Below are 23,190 nucleotides of genomic sequence, written 5' to 3'. Positions count from 1 at the left end.
AGTGTATGACTCCACTTGTATGAGGCACCCAGAATAGGGAAACTCACAGACACAGAAAGGAGAATGGTGGTTACCAGAGCCTGGGTGGAAGGGATCATGGGGAGTTACTGTTTAATGCATAGAGTTTCCCTTTTACAAGATGAAAAGGGTTATGGAGATGGATGGTGTGGATAGTTGCACAACTGTGTGAATATATTTCATATCACTGAACTGTACACTTAAAAATGGTTAAGATGGTTTTGTGTTATGTATATTTCTCCACAATAAAAAAAATCTTAAACAAGCCAGACACTGAATGAGGCAATGTAGAGAAAGTGCCTTGGGACACACATTATTACTGATGGGTCAGTATTCTCTGCTCACTCAGCCAGCCCTGCTCCTGGGAGCACGGGGCCCCTTGATTCTCCCTTACAGAAAGCCTCCCAAAAGGACACCAGGGCTGACCGAGTGAGGGTGCATGGTCCTGGCTCTGGGATCTTCCAGTCTTTCATGTGAGAACTGACACAGAAGACATCTTTCCATGTGGCCATGTGTGAGGCCACCTTGTAAAGGCCTGGAGAGGGGGATGTGTGTGGTGGCTGCAGAACAACATGGTGATCTGGCTGGTGCCTCCTCTCTCTAGGGCCGGCAGACATTCCACCGCTTTGACAAGTTCAACTCCAAATACAACCCTGTGGGGGCCAGTGAGCTGCGTGACCTGTACCTGAAAACTGAAAACTACCTGGGAGGAGAGTACTTTGCTCGGATGGTCAAGGCAAGTGAGCCCTGGGCTTCTCCAAGCCTCCTCGGATTCCTGGCAGCATCTGCCTTATGGGGTGGGGGTCTTGCAGGGCCTCCTGTCCTCTTCCCCTCCCTGAATCCCTGTCCATCCATCCACCGTACAGCTCAGGCAGGACTCAGGTGCCCAGTGCTGTGGCCCTGGCCACCGGCTTCCAAGAGGGCAGGCTGTGCTGTGTGCAGGCTGTACTGACTGCTGGCAAGAGGAGGGTAGAGTGTGTAGTGCTGGCTGCTTTTGTGGCTTCCGGGCTCACTGCTCTGTGTGTTTGCAGCCTGCACAGGGTACAGGTTAGGCCCTTTCGGAGATGCTTCTTTTGGCTGGCCTGGCCAGGCATATGACTGTGCAGGCCCGAGGCCTTTCTTCCCAGGAAGGAGAGCGAGTGCTGACATGGCAGCAATGGGGTACCGATCAGGCCTTCCGAGCCTGGGGGGCTGGAGGCTGAAGGAGCAGCCGGATCTGGCAGCTGGGGTACTCTGGGCTGACTGGCGCTCTTCTTGGTGCCAGGAGGTGGCCCGGGAGCTGGAGGAGAGCAAGTACCAGTACTCCGAGCCGCGTCTCTCCATCTATGGCCGCAGTCCCGAGGAGTGGCCCAGCCTGGCCCGCTGGTTCATCCAGCACAAGGTCTACTCACCCAACATGCGCTGGATCATCCAGGTGCCCCGGATCTAGTAAGTGAGGCATCCGCTGTCTGCCTGTGCCCTCTGGGGACACCAGCTTGTCCCACAGGGGCTGCTGAGTCTGCTACGGAGTGGTAGGGCCTGTTCCAGGGCCAGCCTAGGCCTCTCTGCCCCAGGGATTTTCCTAGGGAGGGGTAGTTGGCAAAGATGTCCTTATGACACTTAAGTTCTTGTTCTTTGAAGAACATACATGTGCAACGGCCTGGTGGGAACTACTGCCCATCTTCTTCTCACTGGGGTTTGGGGATGAATTATCCTTTTGGGTGAGTCCTGGGGTACAAGTGACCTGGTGGGGGCCTACATTGCTAGTTCGTCCCTGGATATGTCCTCTCCAGTCTGGCCAGTGTGGGGCCCCTGGGCAGGCTGGGACATGTGGTTTAGGGGAACTGAGCCAAGTGCAGAGAGTTGGATCAGCCTGAATCCCAATGCCCCCCTCCCAGCATGGCCTCTGGCTGGAGAAAGCTCTCTTGCCAACCACTGCCGAGTGCTGCAGAGCCTGCTGGGAGCTGGAGAGGAGGGAGGATCTGCGATGGTGCCCCATCTCTGACTCTACCCTGGGTGCTTAAATGGGGACCTGGGCTGCCTTAGGAAGGGGCTGGGGCTGGTCTCCGACAGGCCAAGGGGGTTGTTGGGTCCACCTTAACTGGCGAGTCTTACTTTCCTCCAGTGACATATTTAGGTCCAAGAAGCTGCTGCCAAGCTTTGGAAAGATGCTGGAGAACATCTTCCTGCCCCTTTTTGAGGCTACCATCAACCCCCAAGATCACCGAGAGCTTCACCTCTTCCTCAAATATGTAAGTGTGGGTGGCGACCGGTGGGGTGGGAGGAGACGATTCCAGGCGTTTGGGTCAGGCTTCTGAGATCCTGTCACTCGTGTGCCCCAGGCGTGTGGTGGCCAGCCCCAAGAAGCTGAATTTCTAGAATAATGAACTTGTTCCAGGAGGAGAAAGTCCCCCTCTCCTCAGGGGCAGCTGTGAGGACAGGACTGAGGAGCCAGTTCCTGACCAGGTTGGGGTGGAGGGACCAGATCCTGCCCCAGCTGGCTGCAGCCTCAGGCCTTTAGAAATGCACATGGCAGTCTCCTGCTCTTGCCTCACACCTTGTTTGCCCAAGTGCCCAAGCTCCGCAGGATAGATTTATCTGGTTAGTTGTGGGAGAGGGAGTGTGAGGGTGGAGGAGGGACTCCACCAGAAAGGGCGTCAGGGGGTGGGAGCTGGTCCTGCCCTCTGGGTGCCCAGAATAGAGGCGGCTGCAGAAGCAAGTTCAGTGTCGGGTGGAAATTGTGGGGATGGTTTCTGACGGGGAGGGAGGCAGGGAAGAACCCAGAGGGCTGGAGGAGGGAGGGGTGACTGGATGGGTGTGTTGGGGGAGGTCGGGACTGCCAGGAAAGCACTTGAACAGGCAGAGGGACATCATCAAATGTATGTTTTAGACACACGCCATGCAGGCTGTTTGGAAAAGAAGGCAGCTGGAGGTGAGGGCAATGGGGCAAGGTGACAGTCAGGGAGCCTGTTCCAGCAATGGAGACCTGAGGAGGGCTTAGACGAGTGGTAGCAGCTCACATTTATTTGCTGCCTGCCCTGGTGATCTCCCTTGACAGTAGGGTCACAGTGGCCCTACTTCACATCGTTTTGTAGGTGTTACTAGTAAGCAGAATAACCATGAGCTTGCCATGTGTTGGACTGTGGATTATCTGACTTAATCTTCACAACAGTCCTAGGAAGCGACCAGCTTCAATTTACACACACGAGGAAATTAAAACTGAGATCACAGAGCTAAATAGTGGCAGAACTGGAATTCATACCCAAGGGCTTGACTCCCCAGATGTCATTATCCCCCTGCGGTACTGCCTCCCATTAAGGAAGGGAGGTGTATACAGACAGTGGGAGGGACCTTGGGTAGTGTCACGGGCTTGGGTATAGAACTGATGGTGCAAAGCCCAAAGGGGAGAGTCTGGGGGCCTCCCGGTGCCTGGCTTTGTGGGGAGTAGATGCTGTGCCTTTCAGATACCACTGCCAACTGTGGGGGAGGAGCAGGCTTGGGGCAGAGGAGGAATTGGGGTTTGGACCTATTTTGTGCTTGAGGCCCATAGGAAGTACCAGTTCGAGGCCCTGCATGGGTTGGACACAGAGCTCAGTAGAGGGGCTGACGTTCCCCCCATGCAGGCCCCGAGAGTTCGGGGGAGCATGGAGCTGGCGAGCACAGGGCAGGGCTCAAGGTCCTCCGGCCCTAGACCCATCCAGGCCATGCAGAGAGCTGCAGTGGGGACCCCGTCGTTTCCTTCAACACACGACTGATGGGGACGATTCTGCCAAGTCCCCGGTGGTCTCGTGCTCCTCTGGGTCCCTACTGCCCATTTAGGAATGGGCAGACCCGGCTGGGCCTGGGCTGGTAGCCCCCCAGACTGGGCCAGTCCTTCAGAGGCCCCTTCCCAAAGCACTACCGTGGCTGAGAATCAGGAGCAAAACCGCCCTGCGTCCTCGCAGGTACGTCCTCTGCCGGGCCTGCCCTCTGGGAGCAGGTGACAGGAGCCTGTGACTAGGGTGGGGCCCAGCTGAGCTGTAAGTGCTGTGGTGGCAGGGTGGGAGTCTCTGGAGCTGCTCTGACCCTGCTCAGAGGGCGGTTCCTGGGAGCCATGGCGCAGCCTCCCAAGGGGCCCTTTCACACAGTGCCCACCTTGGCCTATCTGTGAGGCATCCCAGCTGGTTCCTCACGGCCACTCCTGGCCTCCTCCACCTACAGCTCCAGAGTGCAGACCTTGAGCCCATTTATGCTCAGAGCTGGTTGTGTCATGTGGGCAAGTTCCTTAATCGGCCCTGGTTTGCTCTCAGCCAAGCCCTGCCTCACAGGGTCACAGGTATTAAAACAGCTGCTGTGTGCTAAGTGCTAAGAGTGTCAAGCAGGGCCTGACGTCCAGTAGATGCATGGGAAAGCGCCCATCCCCTCCCCCCTCACGGCTGTTGTCACCGCTGCTGATGGCAGTGGCTGCTGGCCGCCCTGCAGCGCCGGCCTTCTCCTTGGTGCGGTGGAAGGATGGGTGGTGGGTCCAGCCGCCTCACCAGTCGCCTGGCCTGCACACAGGAGCACTCTCCAGATTGACGTCCTGGGTACCTTTGGGAGCCCTGGAGGGATGGACGGTAGCAGAGCAACCACTCCCCATCCCTGGGAGGAATGTGGCACAGGTGGGCCCTGGGGTCCCCAGCTGAGGTCTTACACCTGAGAGGCTGGGGCTCCAAGGCCTTTGGCAGCTGTCTGCCTTGGCTTGATGCGGGACCCCTCCTCCTGCCCAGGTGACGGGGTTCGACAGCGTGGATGATGAGTCCAAGCACAGCGACCACATGTTCTCGGACAAGAGCCCCAGCCCAGACATCTGGACCAGTGAGCAGAACCCGCCCTATAGCTACTACCTGTACTACATGTACGCCAACATCATGGTGCTCAACAACCTTCGCAGGTGGGTGAGCCCAGCCCGCACACACCTGAACCCAGGGGATGCTCCCGAGCCCAATGCACAGGGCACGTGTCCACAAGGCTGCATCCACACGAAGGCATGCACGTGGCAACACATGATCACAAGTACAAGGCAGCCACACCCCACGCCTGTGCATACACGTGGTCACACACACTCCCCAACACCTTACATGTATGCACGTCCATCCCTGTTATGATAGACACAGGACCTGCCAACACACACGTACACTTACTGCCACACCAGTGATGTCCACTGTGCATTTGGCCATTGAACAAATCATGGCACCTTCTATGTGAAGGCACCGTCCTGGGCACTGGACACAAGAGGGAACCAAGCAGATTATATCCACGCCCTCGTGGAGCTTATATCCAGTGGTCTTGCACACACAGGCTCCTCCCAGTGCACACATGCAGATGCGGCTCACGTGGCAGGACGCTGAGCCAGTCCCCTCCCTGCAGGTCTAGCATCCAGCCACCCCTGCTGGGCTTTGGGGCCTCAGAGCTCAGCCTCAGCCAGGGCTAGTTGTGGATGCAGAGGTTTTGAGTGGGACCACGATGGAAGGAAGATGGCCTGGGGTTGGAGTGGGGCAGTCCAGGGCCGAGCTTTTTGAGGTGGGGTTCTAGTTCTAGCTCCACCACTAACCTGCTTGGTGGCTTCTAACATCTGACTCCACTTTCAGGGTTTGCTCATTTTCATAACAGAGGCTGGACTTGATGGTTTCTCATGGCCTTTCCTGCTCTGAAGGTCTATGCATCTTTGCCACCAGGTCCTGGGGGAGGTGGGGAATGGGTGGAGGCCCTCTCTGTTCCCCAGAGATGGTATCTCTTGGTTCTGAGGAGCTCTGGGTCTGGACCTCTGCATTTTGGGAGGGGCTGTTCCCAGAGTGCCTTGCGTCAGCTGTGCTGACCCTGCCATGGGTAACTTGTCTCCCCTGGAGTAGGCCCTGAGCTAGGGGTGCAGGCCCCAGGCCCACCCCAGGGGTCCTTCCTGACCACGGGCCTCACTTCTGCAGGGAACGGGGCCTGAGCACGTTCCTGTTCCGGCCTCACTGCGGGGAGGCTGGCTCCATCACCCACCTGGTGTCTGCTTTCCTGACAGCTGACAACATTTCCCATGGGCTTCTCCTCAAGAAGGTAAATGGGCCACTCACAGACGCCTGCCTGTAGTGACAGTTCTGCCCGGGGCTCCCCTGGGCTCTTGCCCACCCCCTGGGAGGCTTCAGCCAGTGATGCAGAAAGGCTAGGCCTTTTCCTGGGCTGCACTGTCTGTAGTCTCTTGATTTCATATTTAATTATGAAATAATGTAATCAAACACATCACAATTTGGATTTTCAAAAAAATGGAGAAATGAAAAAAAAAAACCCTTCTTACTATTACTTTAGTAGAAACAGCATTACTAGCTTTTTAGTATTTCGAATTCCCATTTTTTTCCCAGAGCCTACTTGTATGTTTATTATCATAATGAACACACATCTTTGGTTCCTTGTCCCTTAACTTTGTGTAACAAGCATTTTTCTGTGCTGCAACATGACATCTGTGCTCCTCATTCTAAGGGCTGCTGGAAGGAGGGCCCGCCACCTGGATGGGCTGTGCCTGATTCAGCTGGTCTCGGGTTGTTGCAGAGTCCATCCAACTTTTCATTTATAAATAATGCTGCTGTGGACTGCATCAGTCTTCTCCATATTCTGGGTCACGTCCATAGGAACCATGTTTGCTCAAACTCCTCTCCTTCCCTGTTCCTGGGGAGATGTACCCAGGTTTCACGTTTCTGTGTGGGGTGGGTGCTACAGCAGAAAACCACTCTAGCCTGGTCAGGTCTGCCCCTTCCCACCTCCGAGGAGCTGCAGTGTTGACAGTTTCAACCTGAATGTTTATGGTCAAAGTGACAAAACAGAAGTGGGGCACCTGCAGGACTGACCTGTTGGGGCCAGTGCCTGGGGGAAGAGCGCTGAGGACATTGGTTGGGGTTGGCCTGGGGCCTTGCAGGTGCCCTTCCTGCCCTGGGCTGTCTCTCTGGTCTGGAGCCAAGAGGGAACGCTTCGCACAAAGGACAGGAGAGCAGTCCCAGGGAGGGATGGCACGTGATGCAGAAGGGAGGTGAGTGGGGAGGCGGGGGAGGCGGAGGGTGGGGCTGGGGAACTTGGGTTGACTAGGGGCTTGCACAGATACTGCTGGACCCCTGGTGAAGGCTTCTCTCCACCCCTCCTCCCCTCGCTGGCTCTTGTGACCCTGAATATGGCGGTTCTTTTGCAGAGCCCGGTGTTGCAGTATCTCTACTACCTTGCTCAGATTCCCATTGCCATGTCTCCTCTGAGCAACAACAGTCTGTTCCTCGAATATTCCAAAAACCCTCTGAGGGAATTCTTGCACAAGGGACTGCATGTTTCTCTCTCCACCGACGACCCCATGCAGTTCCACTACACAAAGGTGAGGACTTTAGGGGCCCCAGCAGGCACCAGTTCAGACCGGTCCTCCCAGGTAGGCACCTGAGCACCCAGCTCAGTTCTGCCTGCGGGTTGGCATTGGTGGCCTAGTGAAGACGACAGGTGAACGCCTGGTGAGGAAAAGCGTTCCTTCCAGGAGCCCTCTTCTGGGTTTCTTGGATCATTGAGGGCACAATTTCATTTCTTTGCCTTTCTATTTTCCCCTTCCTTGATATTCACTAGCTCTGTGATTTGGTAGTTACTCGACTCTTGACCTCTTCATGTGTAAAACAGGGATAGAATTGTCTCTACATCCACCTCTACCTTACTGTAAGTATTCATTAAGATAATGAATCCAAGAGTGTAATACAGTGTCTGTGTACAAGATGTATTCCACATGTTAGCTCCCATTTTGTTACAACTAATATTACTATTAGACTTTGGATCTCTGGGAAGGAGAAGAGGAAGAGACAAGTGATGCCAGGCATGTGAACCAGCCACTAGGGCACCAGCACATCTGGCTAGTACTGATTAGATCAGCCACTGATTAGTAAAAATAGAAGTGCCTGGTTCTTCTAGGACAGGCTCCAAGCTTCTGATCCCAGGACCCCTTTATATTCTGAAGAACTGAGGCCTTGAGAGCTGTGAATGACGTGCCTGACATCTAATGATACTTAACTGTGTGAAAAAACCTAATGGAAAATCGAAAAATTTTAACTCATTGAAAAATAACATTAATAGACTGTTAAATGTTAACACAAATAGCAATTTTTATGAGAAATAACCACATTTCCCCAAACAATAACAAAACACTGAGAATAGAATTACTTTACATTTTTGCAAATCTCTTTAATGTCTGGTTTAACAGAAGACAGCTGGATTCTCATCTCTGCTTCTGCAGTCAATCTGTTGTGATAAATTTTTTTTTCAAAGCATATGAAGAAAATTTTGCCTCAGGAAATACAAAGTTGGAAAAGGAAGGATCTTTCAAAAGGCCTGGGGGACCCTTGGATGCTGGGACCATACCTTCAGAACCACCATTCTAGGATTCAGAGGCAGTGAGGTGGTGAAGAGGTGACGGAAGGGCTTGTGCTCAGTGTCAAACATTTGCCCTCACAGCTCAAACCCAAATCCTTCTGGGCTTACACGATCTCACTGTTGATCCTTGATCATTTCTCATTCTTATTTAATGTTCCACCTCTGCTCTTAGTGCTTTGCTCAGAGTAACTTCTATTTTGGACAATCTTAAGAAAGTGTGTTAAATACAGAGCAAGCCATATAGAGCAGGCACTAGAAGTGTGCACGACCAGGGAGACGGGCACAGGAGAGCAGGCTGGTGTCCCTGGCCACCAGCACTGGGCTTTGAACGTGTGCTGGTCAACAGATAAATGTGTAGGTGTTTTTCGATAAACCTGTCTTTGGTAACTGAGTGCTCTCACAAAAAAGATCACCAGAGTTTGTAATTTGAGGAGGAGGATGTTTGATTATCCCAGTGCCAGTCATTAAAGAAAAACAAAATCTGCAATGTTGCCAGCTTTGGAAACATGTGATGCATTGAAATGGATAGTCTCCAATCTAATACATTTACTTTGTGGGACTCTAGGAAGCACTTATGGAAGAATACGCGATTGCGGCTCAAGTGTGGAAGCTGAGCACGTGTGACCTGTGTGAGATCGCCCGGAACAGCGTGCTGCAGAGTGGCCTCTCCCATCAGGTGTGCACTGCCCTGTCCCTCCCGTCCTCTCAACCCACGTATGACAAATGTCTGCTGCGTGCCAGGCACTCCCCAAGCCTGGGACCTGTTATGAACGGAACAAGGAGGATCTCTGTCACACTGAAAACCCGTGTTCTAGTGGAGGATCCTGGGGAAGACTCCTGAATTTTCTTCTTCCAGAACCCTGCTCACATGCCATCTGAGAGAGGCCTTCCCTGATCACCCATTCTGCAGTAGCCACACACGTGCTCTCATTCTCCATCCCTTGAATCTGTTTTTCTTCCTAACATTTACCACTGCTGACACTGCAGTAGGCAGTCATGTTTTTCTGTCTTTCCTTCTAGAATGTAAGTTCAGCACTCTATCCCTAGGACCTAGAATAGACCCTGGCACATAGTAGGCACAGTATTTCTTGAATAGATGAACGGTACCTAGGGATAGGACCCAAACATTGGTAATTTTTTTCTTTAACAGCTCCCTAGGTGATTCTGACTTGGAGGCAGGGCTGAGGACCACTGCTCTAGGTCCCTTCCCCAGGCGATGTCACGGGCACAGGAGGAGGGCTGCAGTGGTGCTGCTCTTGTTGAATGCTGATGCAGACAAGGGTTAAGGCTCAAGCTTCATTCTGTGGGGACCAGGTTCCTTGGACTGGCTCTCCCCAGACACACCTGTCTGCCCTTGTCAGCTCTCAGGAGGGACTTCCTAGAGTCCTCATGCCTTCCTCTCGCCTTCTTCATCCCCAGCGGCTCTTGGAGCTCGTCTTTCCTTTCTGACCAAGGAAACAGTCAGACATGAAGGGAATGAATGTGGCTGTCAGGGTGACATCCTTGAGGACAGGGAAGCTCTGAGGAATTTTGTAGGAGCCCTGCAGGGAAAGATGTTTTGACGGGGGACCAGCCTGGTTTGGTGTGGCTAATGTCAGAGCTGCCATGTGGATAGAGAAAGTGAATCTAAGTTATGTTTCATTTGTATTTCTCTTGGTCCACAGGAAAAGCAAAAATTTCTGGGACAAAATTATTACAAAGAAGGACCTGAAGGAAATGATATTCGAAAGACAAATGTAGCTCAGATTCGGATGGCATTCCGATACGAGACCTTGTGCAATGAGCTCAGCTTCCTGTCTGATGCCATGAAATCGGAAGAGATCACAGCCCTAACCACATAGGTCGAGCACTGGATGTGCATTTTAACCTGTTGGTTTAATTTCAAGTCTGCTGTGATTAACAGTGGGTCAAGGTACCAAATGAGGACTTTTCCTCCAAGGAGAGGATGCCTCTGAACTTTCAAACTAGTGATTTTGGTTGCACTGTTCACTTTAAGGCCTCATATGCCCACTTTTCTTAATTTTTTTGAGTAATAGATGGTGACTCCTCCATGGGGATCTGGGAGCTGGACACTCGTCTGTACTCATTCCTAATTTTCCAAATACTTCTCTTGAAAGTGCTAATGCTTGCATTAGGGCCAGGATCTTACATGGTCCAGTGCCCAGTGACATGCAGTCTGTGTGGTTTTCTGCTGTAGTCCTCTGTAGACCCTGCAGGCTAGTTGTAATTGTTCATTTCAGCCTCTGACAGGCTGGCTGCCTTAAAATCTATTTCAGAGCTCCTTTTCATAAAAGAGCTACTTTGAATTAGAAAACTTCCTTCTTGATAATTTGCATTTTTAATGAATTTAAAAAACTTTTATTTAGCCCTCCTCCCTTTCTATTTAGGAAACCGAATGTTCACATTGACACAATCACTCCTGTTCAGTGTCTTGGTTTCCGCATTTGAAAAGTGAGGGTTTGGACTAGGTGGGTGGTTTTTCCCCTCCCTGACCATTTCAGGGCAGGGGTGGGCAGGGGGAGGGGGGCACTGCTTTTACTGCTTCAAGGCAACTCTGCTTTCATCATTAGCTTTAAATGGGGACTTCTACGTATTTACATTTGAATTAAGGACTTTTTGGGAAGCATAGGACTAGATCTCTATTCCTTTTGGCTTGAATATTCTATGACTGTAGCCAGATTATCACTTTACCTATGAGGAGTTAGGGCCAGAGAAGTGAAATTTGCTTAAGGTCACACAGTTCTAGTAAATAATAGGACTAGAACTAGGTTTCTCCAATCCTAATCCAGTCCTTCCCACTATTCCATCAGGCCTCACAAATCTAGATTTTGTAATCCCTGCAACCTGGGGCATTTTTTCCCCGAAGGTGAAATCCCTCCTTTACCTAATACACAGACTTCTTCAGAAAATACAAGCCATCCCAGGGGCCAGGTAGAAAACATTTTTTTAAGACCACTCTGAATTTAAGCTTTACCAACATATTCTTCATCTGTTACTAGTGCCTGGTACATAGTAGGTGCTCAATAAATGTATATTAAATAACTTGAATGAATTTCCTCCTCTGGCACCTTTTTAAGGATTGTGCTCCTAGTACTCAGCAAGGACTTTCCTTGTCTGTGTAGACTGTGGGAAAATGCAGACTCTGGGAAGCCCTTCTAAATCGTTACAGAGTTAGAAGAACCCCATTTTTGTCTGTGAAAATGCTTACTTGACTTCAGATTGTCTTGTCTTGTTACTTTATAACGCTTGTCCCCTCTACTGGTCAACTTAGCATTTGGAACAATAAACGTAGTCTATTTACTAGGCAAACATGCTATCTTATAGCTAATTATGAAATTGAATGAAAACTAAGCACTTACCTTAGGCATTCATTATTTTTGAAAAGCTCCCATTTGTATACATTTGCCCTAACATAGCAAGTATCGTACAGTTTTTCATTGTCATTTTACCTGTATCAAGTAATTATTGAATAAAGTCTGTTAGAACTGTGGCTCAATTTAACACTATTTTAAGCTGATACTATTTTAAGGCAAATCTTTAAATTTTTTAACTTTAAGATAGGCATCATGAAAAGCTATCAATAATAACTATTAATTTATCTTTTACTAAGACTCAGACATGGATGACACTCAACTAGGAAAACTCAAATTTTGAACTGAAGCTCACTAGACCCAGAAGGGTAAACCTTTGCTCTTTCTAACTTTTGCTGTTATGGTTCATGAGCAAAGCCACACAAGGTCATTTCCTTTACCCCGCATATAACATCTGTCTGTTCAGACACACCTGTTGGATTTTATCTGTCCTGAAGGCTTTTCAGCCACCTTTTTGTATAGCATTTTGCACTATTACATCATTGTACCTAATTGCCCTGTATGGGTGAAGCTCTATTTTCTTTTGTGATCACAACTGGAATCAAAGCCAATAGTACACTAGTCCACATTTCTAAAAGAACAATTTTTGAGGCATGTTATCTCCTTGCTTACTCTAAAAGGCTCAAGTGCACGTTATATATTACTCCAAACTGCACTGCTGAAATGATCAATGTTACAGTTCACTGCCTCATGAAAACAAACCGCACCTCCTAAGCTGATATTCACCAAGGCCTATCCTGGGCCTTTACTTTCTCTTACCTTGGATAAAGCAGAGTTGAAAGCATATCCCTCTGGTTTTCTCTTTCTTGTGTCCGAGTGCTGTGTTGGTGAAATGATATTCATCTTTTTCTGGGCTTGCAGACACAACTGAAGGCGGTATGTTGGTAATAGACCTAAGTATTCTCTACCTAAACAATGACCATTACAAAATAGAACAAGCATAAAACTGACTGTAATAAAAACACTAAACAGACATAGTTCCTTGGAAAATTTTATACCTTCCAATTCTAAATAAATAGTTGATTAGAAAGATAAGGGATACCAGTGAGATTACAAGCAGCTGCAAGATTATCAAAATATATCTGAGGGGGCTTTTATAAAGCCTTTGATACCAAAATGTGTACTTCTCCATCAGTTAAACAGCTACTCCTTATAAATGGCTTTCTACTTCTCAGCACTATGATTCTAACCTGTGTCTCTACTTACATTCTTTTATCTTAGAAAATGGTAACTATCAAAACCACCATAGGTTGAAGTAACTTATCAATTACTGTCAAATAGGGGTAAAAGACATGAAAACAAATTAAAGTCTGTTACTGTTTATATCATATTGTCATTGTGTTGCCCATTATAAATGTGGGTGATCAGGTGATTTCCCTTATCTCCAAGTAGCTTTCTTATTCCTAGAGAGACCAAGAAAGCTTGACTTAAGAAAAAAACAGTTAAAAATGCAAATTCTTAAGATTGTATTTAATGAATCCAACTTCTCAATGTTAAAAATCACTGAACCAAAAGATATTTTCAAGCAGTCTTATTAACCAGATATATATATTAGGTATAAGGAAATTGAGTCTAATTTGAAGTGAATTTTAAAACAGCACAAAAACATCACAACTCTCCAGAGCACAATACAAAATAGTCCTCTAAGGAATATAAACACTTAGTAATATAAGAATATGAAACTACATGGTATAAGAAAATCTCTTCAATTAGCTAAAATTTACTTGCTAAAGATTACTTATTGCACAATATGCCAGTTTCCCCTAAGAATAAAACAGATACTATTCTTCTCTACTTCTAAATTCAGTATATAGTTAAAACCATTTTCTTAAACTAAACTTCTACGGTATTATAAGCAAACTCTATGTTATTGAGTTAGGATAGGGAAACTTAATAACTTATAAAACAAATTTCTTAAGAGTTCATGAAACCACTTCATAAATCCTAGAAGGCACACATATTTCCTATCATAGTAAGTGCATTTAAGTACTTCAAATTTAAAAAAGACAAGCTGTACAGAATACAAAAAGTATACATTTCAGCCATTAAACAAACTTACAACTTTTACAGTTAGTTATTACAGTAGAACCTACCTAACATTCACATCTAAAGAATTACCACCCAGTTTAATGGAGTGAGCAAAAAACTATGCTCATTTACTTGATAAGGCTAATAAAAACATATTTCACAGTAGATCAGTTAGTGTCTTGGAGCTCATACTGGAAAATAGAAAGGTCTGGGCAATATCAAGTCACCGGGCTCACTGTTAAAGAATTGAAGGGTGAAGGATTCTGGGGGATAAAATCATTGGCTATATCTGGAAAGAACCAAAAATCTATAAAGCAACTTTGTTTTCAGAAACATTCTTAAATTAGGCAATCTGAATTAGACTCAGGAAGTCTAATCCAAAAAGATAGTTTAAACTCTTAGAGCTGGAAAAGATCTCAGAGGATCATCTCAAGGTTTTCAAAATAAATTCCACAGAGTACTAAGAATCCAAGGAGGAGATTATGCAAATTTGACACGAATTTAATTTTTTTTAAAAAACTTAAAAAACAAGTCCCATCATACAACTGTGTTACTCACCAAATTCCAATAAACTGGGTACCACCACTGCATTAATACATATTTTCATTGGTTGACTTTATAATATTTAGTTATGGTATTTAAAGTTTGTATAAGGGAATTTATATCAATAAAATGACTTTTATATAGTGGGGTAGAGAGTGAGTGAGTGTGTGTGTGTGTGTGTGTGTGTGTGTGTGTGTGTGTGTGCGCGCGCAGGGGTTCTGAGTAAGATTTTTACTTGGGGGGCAAAAAGGTTCTACTGTTAAAAGGAAGTGTGAAAATGAAGTAGGAATCTATGAACCAGAGGAAGGGACTTTCTCAAGGTCACACAACCATCAAGTGCATTGCCAGGTTGACAGGGTAGGATCCCCAGTGCTCTACTTCGTAAACATCCAGAGCAAGTGTTTAGCTACTTGGCACTGAGCTGCTCCCATCATGAATGTCAACCAGTTATCAGTATTTTGGGGGTAAAATCAAGCTACCTTTGGTCAGACATTTTTCCTAGAAATGAATTACTTAATTTGCATGCCTATTAAAATCCTAGTACTTGAAAATTCTGCTGTCAATAAGCAGCAACTTAAATTGTGTACTTTGGTACTTCAGAAAATAGTAATATTTGCAATTTACCAATAAATCAGAAAAGTTACATGGAATGTGAACACACTTTTTAAAGAAGACATCAGGCCCTAATTTATTGTATGCTGAAATGTTCATGTTTAGCATAAAACAAAAATTTTACTTTAGGAGCAAAATTTTTCAAAAATGGTTCAAGTGCCACTGAACATCATAATTCCATTATGACTATACTCTTTCAGGGTATTTTCAAATAAGGTACACTGAAACAAAGTCAAACTATCACCTAATTTTCAGAGGTGCTTTGTGTATAAATATGATTAAAAAGCTACACCCTATTTTCTTCTCTCTTAATCTAAGAAATTTGAAGACTTGGGAACCTCAGAAAGATGCCTTCAAGTTAAAAAATTAAAGCACCATAAACTAATATTGAATGATTTTTCATAATTTAGAAATATAAAACAGGATCTGTGATGAAGAAAAACTTCCATCTGAAACTCCAAGATGCATAAGTATATCAAAAGCTACTTAGAAGTTTCCCAGCTTGGGAAAGCATTTCCAGAATAGCCAAGAAGACTCCCCAGAAGAAATCCATTTACAAGGCAAAGCCATGCCCAAATTTACAGTCCTCACCCAAATTATAAAGCATGAGGGAAAAAAAAGACTTTTAGGTAAAAAAAAAACAACAAAAAACCCCCCATGTAGTTCCAAAACACACCACTAAAGTTAGGAAATAACTGGATCATTTCAAGTAAAAATTATTAAAGGAGCAATAGTTAACCACAAGGGGGCATACATACTCCTTAGATTCCAGCAGAAAGACTATTTAAGTAGTAACATGCACTTTGATATATTCTACATTTTCAGTCATTTAAGATTTTCTCTCATATGGCTACAACTTTTTAACATTCAAGGTTTATTTTAGACCTAACTGAATAGATTCCAGATTACTCTGGCCCTGAAAAGTAGTAGTTGTTTTAGAAGCCCCTGGAAATGCTGCTGTAACCCCAGCAAAGGATTAGCAAACTAATATATTAGTTCTAATATTCATTAGAACAGGTAAATAACAGGAAAATCTGACCTAAAACAGTAGCAAATTTTAGTTTACCATAAATGGAAGACATGGAAAGTCTGTCAAAAGAAATGGGATAAATTGTCAGAATAGCAAAAATAAGAGGGTGGGAAAAACTGATTTCTCGGTGTCTGCACCACAACAACCTTGCATCCTTCCCCCATGACCGAAGTGTTTGTAGCCCCTAATAGAAACACTTCACCCCAAAGTCATGGCCTGTGGGGCTGGCCTGCCTCATCAGCCATGTTAAGAATATAGTTAGCCATGTCATCTTCCGTGGGTGCGTCTGACACCACCCAAGACTCATTTGCTCCAGTCATCTGTAGGCGACAAATAGGGCAATTCCTGTGTCGATCACTCCTATTAGAGAAGTCAAATAAAGAAAAGTTTGTTCTCTTTTCCTTCTTATTTAAAAAAAAGGATTCGAAATGTAATACATGTACGTGTTTTTTTTTAAATAAACAGCATAGAAGTACACAGTGAAAACCTCTCTCTCCCTCCTATCCCAATCTTTAATTTTTATCCCCAGAGGCAACCACTGTTACCAGTTTCTTATACATTCTTCTAGAGCTAGATTAAGCATGACCAAGCTTGTGTGTAATATATACATCACTGCTCTTTTCACCTGTTAATGTATCTTGTGGGCTATTTTGTATCAGCACTGGTTAGAACTGTCTATTCTTTTTAAACATACACTGTATGGATAGGCTATAATTCATTTAACCAGATTCACACAGAAGGATTTTTAGGTTTTTCCTTAGCTTGTTGCTGCTATAAATAATGGAATGAAAGCATTCAAGGCTTAAAAAAACAAACACACACAAACTTTACATGAAGAATAACTTTGGGAGGAGGAAAAACTTATTTATGATCACTTTAACAAAATTACATTTTCCAAAGGTATTTTTGGTCTTGTCAAACATTATTTTAGAAATTTCAAAAATAACTTATTTGATCCAGAACAATGTCATACAGGGAAAATGATTTTCTCTTCATCTCTCAGTGAAGTCAGAGAGCAAAGTAATTAAATTATATCAATTGCTCTTTGGCTTTTGTGCAAAAATTTAGAAATCTGTTCCAAAAATTAAATAGGAAAGTAGATTTGACATGTATTATTCTGGTTCCTCAGAGATATTTTTCAAGATAACTTTATGGGCTTTTCTGTGCATAAAAATCACAGTTTTAAAACAGTCAGCATCGGCTTCTGGCCAACAGGGACCAAATTTATCTTCCCACTTAAAACAACTAAAACACAGGACAAAATACATGCAACAACGGTTTTCAACACTAGACACAAAACGACAAAGGATTTACAACCCCTGAGGGATGAGGAGCAAAAGAAGGTGAGCCCTATAACTGCCCCAGCTTACTGCCTCGAGAGCTTCCAGGCGGCAAAGCACGTAGGGGAAACCTAGATGGAGCCTGGCAGACTCCCTGACTTGACGAGACAGAGCTGAGAATCTCGGGAAGCCAAGGCAGCTAGGGCAGAGTACTGGAGAGGAGAAAGCTACACACGAGGAGAATCCTGGAGTCTACTGAAGGTCCCCATAAAGTATATTCAGGAGAGTAATGATCAGTGTGTACATGTGAGGAAACTACTTGGGGCTGAGGAACAACCCAAAAGGATCTGAGAGGCCAGTATCCAAAGCTCACATAGGGCCTGGACATTACCTGTTCCCACCAGCCACACTGGAAAACCTCATAAATCATGGAGCATTGAGTAGAGGATTCTGGAGGCTTGCCTCATTAGGTGGGGCAAATTAGCTGTAAACACCGCTCTGGTCCTGCCTAACAAACCATAAAAGCAAGACTCAAAAGAATCAAACTGTTTCCAAGTAACTATATTCCAGGACAAAGCTCAAGAATGCTTTATAAGAATACAAAAATGTCCTATACCCAAAAGGTAAAAAAAAAAAAATCACAATATCTGGCACTCAATTAAGAACTACTAAGAAGCAGAAAAATGCAACCCACAATAAAGAGAAAAAAATCAATCAAAACTAACCCAGATAGAATTAACAGCAAGAAAATTAAAGGTTATGATAACTGTATTCCAAGTATTAAAACTAGAGGAAAGACCAAATATATTTAGCAAATACGTGGAAGATATTAAACTCAAATCAAACTTCTAGAGGTGAAAACTAAAATATCTGAAGAAAAAAAAATATACTGTATGGGATTAATGGCAAGTCAGACACCGTAGAAAAAAAAGATCAATGAATTTGAAAAGATAAATCAATATTAACTATCCAAAATGAAATACAGAGAAGATGCTCAGAAAAGAAGACAGCATCGGTGAGCTGTGGGACAACCCCAAGTGGTCTAATGTGTGTGTACCCGGAGTCCCAGAAGGAGAAGGGAGAAAAGAGAACAGAAAAAAAAAATTTGAGAAAATACTGGCTGAAAAATTTCCAAAACCGATGATACTATAAACCTGTAACTCCAATGCAAGGAACATGAAAAAAACTACTCTAAGGCACATCATAATCAAATTGCTCAAAATCAGTGATAAAGGAAAAAAACCTTAAAAGCAGCCAGAGAAAAAAAGCACATTACTTACAGAGGTAAAAAGATGAGGATGAGAGCAGATTTCTCATCAGAAATGATGTAAGCAAGAAGAGGGTGGAGCAACATCATTAAAGTACTGAGAGAAAAAATACTATCGGTCTAGAACTCTACATCCAGAAAAAATATCTTTCAAAAATGTTATTCAGACATTCAATCTTATGGAATATGAAGTTTATTGTATGTCAATTATAAATTACCATAAATGGTTGATTCTTATTTTGTAAAACAGTGAGCTTGACTAGCGGTTCTCTAAAGTTCTAAGTCCAATATTCAAAGATTCATATTATTCCTTCTAATCATATATAGAGGAAAAATGTAGAAATGAAGAGATAAATGGAAGAAAAAGGGAAATGTTTGATTCTAAACTCAAGTCAGGCACAAATCTCCTTACAGCAAAAGTTAACTGTCAAAACTAGGATACATCCCCACATTTTATAAACTTTAGATACAAAAATAAAAATATTTTAACCAGTAGGAGGCATGTCATAAAATTCAAAGTACTAAAGAACAAAATCTCTTATACTTAACTTTGATGGTTTTGTATTTTTTGAAGTTTCCTATACACTCTTGGACTTGACCTTTGCCTACCCCATGAAGGCAGTAGATTACTTACCATTTGTCAATGCACTTCTGACAAAAGCTGTGAGCACAAGGCAGGATGAGGTCAGCTCGACCATCCATACAGATACAGCACTCCTCCTCGTCAGTCAGCTGCTTTATCCTGCAATGTGAAAACTGAGCTGGAGCAATGATGTTCTCTGCTGTCACTGTGCTGTACACTTTGTTTCCATTGCCTTCAAAAGCATTATCAAACATCTGTGTGCCTTCAACATAGAGCACAATATGACTCATGCAAAGTCAGAGTGAGTTAACTTATCTTTTAGGGATAGCAAATATACTAGGGAAGACGTACTGGAGGGGCAAGGGAACCCCCACTGGAAATAATGCTTTTAACTGGGACAGCAGGATGAGGGACAGTCTAGATGGAGGAACACCAATCAGATCCTTATTTCAGCTATTCACCTGGGAGATAATTCGGGCCTGGTCGGATGGGCATTACAAAAGACAAATCAGGATGTGGTAACAAGATTAAATGCTATGCTTTAGCAATGCATGAAAGTGGGCAACTTCTGAATTGAAATGGGGAAACTGAATGAAGACCTAGATGGATGGGGGCCTAATGTATTTGATTTTTTCTGTTATCTATTCAGTTCAATGTTTAAGTGCCTTTTAGATGCTATACACTGTGCCAGACCAAGAAGAACTGGGGTCTCTGCTCTTGAGGAGCTTACAATTTATGTCTAAGGGTGTGGACTCTAAGGGTGTCAGTAGCAGAGAATATAACTGTATCCATAAAGAGAGACAGAGCTCTAAAGGTCAGAGTTTAAAAGCGAGTAGCAGAGGGCTATGAAGAAGAGTGTTCTGGATGGAGGTAAGAGAAAGAAGAGGACACACGGAAGCAGCAGTCGAACCTGTACCACGTTCACTTGATTCTTTTGCTACCTCCCTAGAAGTACAGTGACCAGAAGAAGGAAGGAGAAAGAGTCTTGCTGTCTGTCCTTGTTAGACCACTTGTGGAGTGGAGAATCCAGTTCTCTGCCCCTACCCCCAAAAGACAAATGGACAGATAAAAGATCACACAGGAAAGCCTCTGGGATGTAGAAGAGACCACATAAACAAAGGCCAAAGGAAATGGGGAGGCTTATCCTGGAGAACAGATGCTCAGTAAGAACTTGATTACTGTTTTGAAATATTAGAAGGACTGGGAGAGAGAACAGACTTGGTGGTGGAATTCCAGAGGACACTGCCACTGAAATAAGTAGAATATGGTAATAATTTAATAATTATGATAGTTAACTCTTACAGCCATGTTATTATGGGCCAGGCATTCTCCTAAGCATTTTATGTATATTAACTCACTTAACTCTCTCAAGAGTCCTATGAAGTAGATTTTACTCTCTTTCAAAAGATGAGGAAAGAGGGGTTTAATAACTTGCCCAAAGTGACACAATTAGGAGTAGAGCCAGGAGCTGACCACAGGCAATTTGGTTCTGGAATCTGTGCTGTGCTGCCTTAGGAGAGTCAGATTTTGGCTCTGAGGAACACAATGCAAAAGAGAAAACTGCGCAGTGATTAAAGCCATTTGTGTATTAAAAGGCTTACCTTTCTGAGGCAGTGAGTACCATACAGTGCGGGTGTTCAAGTTGGACTACCACTCGGCTAAGTGTAGTAAGTAGTGTCTCACTACTCAAAGTGCTATCTGTGGAGAAGCAGCAGTGAAACACCTGGGAGCCTGACAGAATCTCAGGCTCCTCCTCAAAACCACTAAATATCAAAGTTTAAGAAGCACTGCAGTACAGGATCTTCATGCACCAGAGAGAACTAACGCAGAGGTTAGGAGCACAGCTGTATTGTCAGACAGGCTTGAATGTGTGTCTCAGCCCGGCCAATTTCTAGCCATGTCACTTACTTGTCTAAACTTCAATTTCTACATCTGTAATGGGCCAATAATTGTATTCCCATGGGGTTGGTACAAGGATTTAATGAGTTATACACGTAAAGCACTCATCACAACGCCTAATACCCTGTAAGTAGTACTCAACAAACGTAAACCACTAGTAGAAAAATGCATCAGACATAAGGCTGAACCAAAAAAAAAAACCTCTTAAGACCCCTCTCAACCTGAAAAGTCTGTTCTTCCATGATCTAAGTATATCAGGGTGTAACAAAAAACTGAAAAACAAAGGCAAGAAGCAGCCCTAACCTACCAATCAGGCATTGAGTTTCCCAGTCTCAAGGGTGCATGAAAAAGGATAAAACCCTTACCTCCTTCATTAAGATACAAGAAAAAAGTATTACTTTCATTTCATTTGCTACCATAGAGCTTAGTAAATACTGTTCTCAACTTTCAAAATACTTTAAAAAAAAAATCACTGTTCAGAAGATAGAGAGGAAAGAAAAGCAGAAAATCAGATGCCTGTCTTTGAAAGAGTAACTTCACAAAATATAGGAAAGATAAGCCTAAATGCTGCCTGTAATGTTCTAAAGCTCATTTAGCATTTCATCATAATACTTGTACAGCCCAAACATGAAAGCCAAACAATTCTATTAAAGATAAACAGGAAATAATAAGTTAAAATACAATTTTGCTACAACATAGTATCTGGAAACCAGTTGGTTAAGAATGGATTGGAAAATGCAATTGCAAATGGAACAATAAAAGAGAAGTTCTTGTTAAGCATATTCTGCACTTTAAGATAAAATACACTATCAGTACAGATTTGTGCTGTCTACCCTGTATGACAGTAAGACAGGATGTCAACATGTCTGGACCCACGTAAGCCTTTTTCCAATGAGGCGTTTACAAATTTAAATTATGGTCATGGTTGTCAAATGGCAACAGGTGTGAGCTTTCACATGCCAAAAGCAGTATAGAGAAGGAAAAGAAAGTTTCGATGGAATAATACATTAGGCCTGAGTAAACAAGCACCACCACAGAAATGCTGGCTGATTTCATTTCCTTTTGGTAACTCAGTACATGCAATATGTGCACCAACTACTTGTTCATTCCTGAATGAACTGCCAAGTCCTAGAGCCAATATTTACAACATTAATGCTCCAATTAGTCAGATATCTTTAAGAAAAACTGGAATGGTTTTGCCAGATTCTTGGACCTAATTCCCTGAAGGGCTTCAATTATCTAAGAACCTAAATTCCTATTATAAGAGGGGTACAAACTGTATCTTTTGTCATTAAGTGCAAGCAGGCAGAATGAAGAGTGGAAACTGGGTTGACAGAAACATTACCTGGTGTGAGCCACTTTAGTTTTTCTTCAATTTGGCATTCTAACAATGTCCTGAAGCACAGAGTAATTCAAAAGCTGATGTGTGATATAGTATCAGCTGGGACAAAAAGTAATGGGATTTAAGATGTCACAGAACACCAGTAAAAATTAATGAGATTTCGTAGTTTGCAGGTTAGAAAATAAAAGAACCATGGTATTTATGCATTCGTATACCTTCCCATCCAAAAACTAGCCTGACAAGATGTTACAGATGAAGAGTTTTCCTCAGGGTCTTCAGAGGTGGAGCTCTGTGCCAATACTCCTGCTGCTTGACTTGTGATATCTTTATAAAGCTGAATAAACTGGTACAAATTCATGATCCGTGATGCTTCCACAATGCCACTGCTTTTGTTAATCTAATTTAATATAAAGAAAATGAAAAAACAAGTTGGTAATTTTTCCTGTCAATTTTTCTCCGAAAGGGTGAACAAATATTTAGTCAAATATCCTAGGAAACAGATGTTTTCAAGGTTTGCAAATTACCTACCAAGAGAGCAAGAATCTCAGCAAATGAATAATATCCTGTCCCCTACATTTGTGGGGTTCAAATACTCACATAATTTAATCTCATTTGATGCTCAACCCTGTAGCGTTGATTAGGCATCATTCTGTTTAGAGTTGCTAAGGTCAGACAACTTTTCCAGACTTAAGAGATCAGTATTGACAATTATTTTCATTTTAATTTCTAAATAATTTATTAAAGATTTATTTCAATCCAACAACCACATCATTCTAAATAACTGAAACAACAGATTGCTTTCTTGAATATCTTAAGTTCTATTATGTATCAAAACTTCCAAATGAAA

At 44.0% G+C, this 23,190-nt stretch overlaps 2 protein-coding genes across 11 annotated transcripts in view; one reads left to right on the top strand and one right to left on the bottom strand.

The window, feature by feature from the left end:
* Positions 1-11,878, top strand: part of AMPD3 (adenosine monophosphate deaminase 3) — a 42,605-nt gene extending 30,727 nt beyond the window's left edge. For all 8 annotated transcript variants that reach the window (XM_045523966.2, XM_045523964.2, XM_074372403.1 and 5 more), the window contains 8 exons: positions 623-754; positions 1,283-1,446; positions 2,123-2,249; positions 4,746-4,909; positions 5,940-6,060; positions 7,181-7,354; positions 8,954-9,064; positions 10,053-11,878. In XM_045523966.2, coding sequence (XP_045379922.2) covers positions 623-754; positions 1,283-1,446; positions 2,123-2,249; positions 4,746-4,909; positions 5,940-6,060; positions 7,181-7,354; positions 8,954-9,064; positions 10,053-10,229 — 1,170 coding nt within the window. In that variant the 3' untranslated portion in view covers positions 10,230-11,878. The remainder of the gene's footprint in view (positions 1-622; positions 755-1,282; positions 1,447-2,122; positions 2,250-4,745; positions 4,910-5,939; positions 6,061-7,180; positions 7,355-8,953; positions 9,065-10,052) is intronic.
* Positions 11,879-13,208: 1,330 nt separating this feature from the next.
* The window catches only part of RNF141 (ring finger protein 141), a 35,614-nt gene continuing 25,632 nt past the window's right edge, over positions 13,209-23,190 (bottom strand). For all 3 annotated transcript variants that reach the window (XM_045523969.2, XM_010964879.3, XM_010964877.3), the window contains exons 4-6: positions 22,559-22,740; positions 19,154-19,261; positions 13,209-16,332 (exon numbers count right to left, since the gene is read on the bottom strand). In XM_045523969.2, the coding sequence (XP_045379925.2) occupies positions 16,182-16,332; positions 19,154-19,261; positions 22,559-22,740 (441 nt within the window). In that variant the 3' untranslated portion in view covers positions 13,209-16,181. The remainder of the gene's footprint in view (positions 16,333-19,153; positions 19,262-22,558; positions 22,741-23,190) is intronic.

Source organism: Camelus bactrianus, chromosome 10 (genome assembly GCF_048773025.1).
Source record: "Camelus bactrianus isolate YW-2024 breed Bactrian camel chromosome 10, ASM4877302v1, whole genome shotgun sequence".
NCBI lineage: Eukaryota > Metazoa > Chordata > Mammalia > Artiodactyla > Camelidae > Camelus > Camelus bactrianus.
Note: the sequence above shows the minus strand (reverse complement) of the source record. Positions and strands in the feature narration are given on the sequence as shown.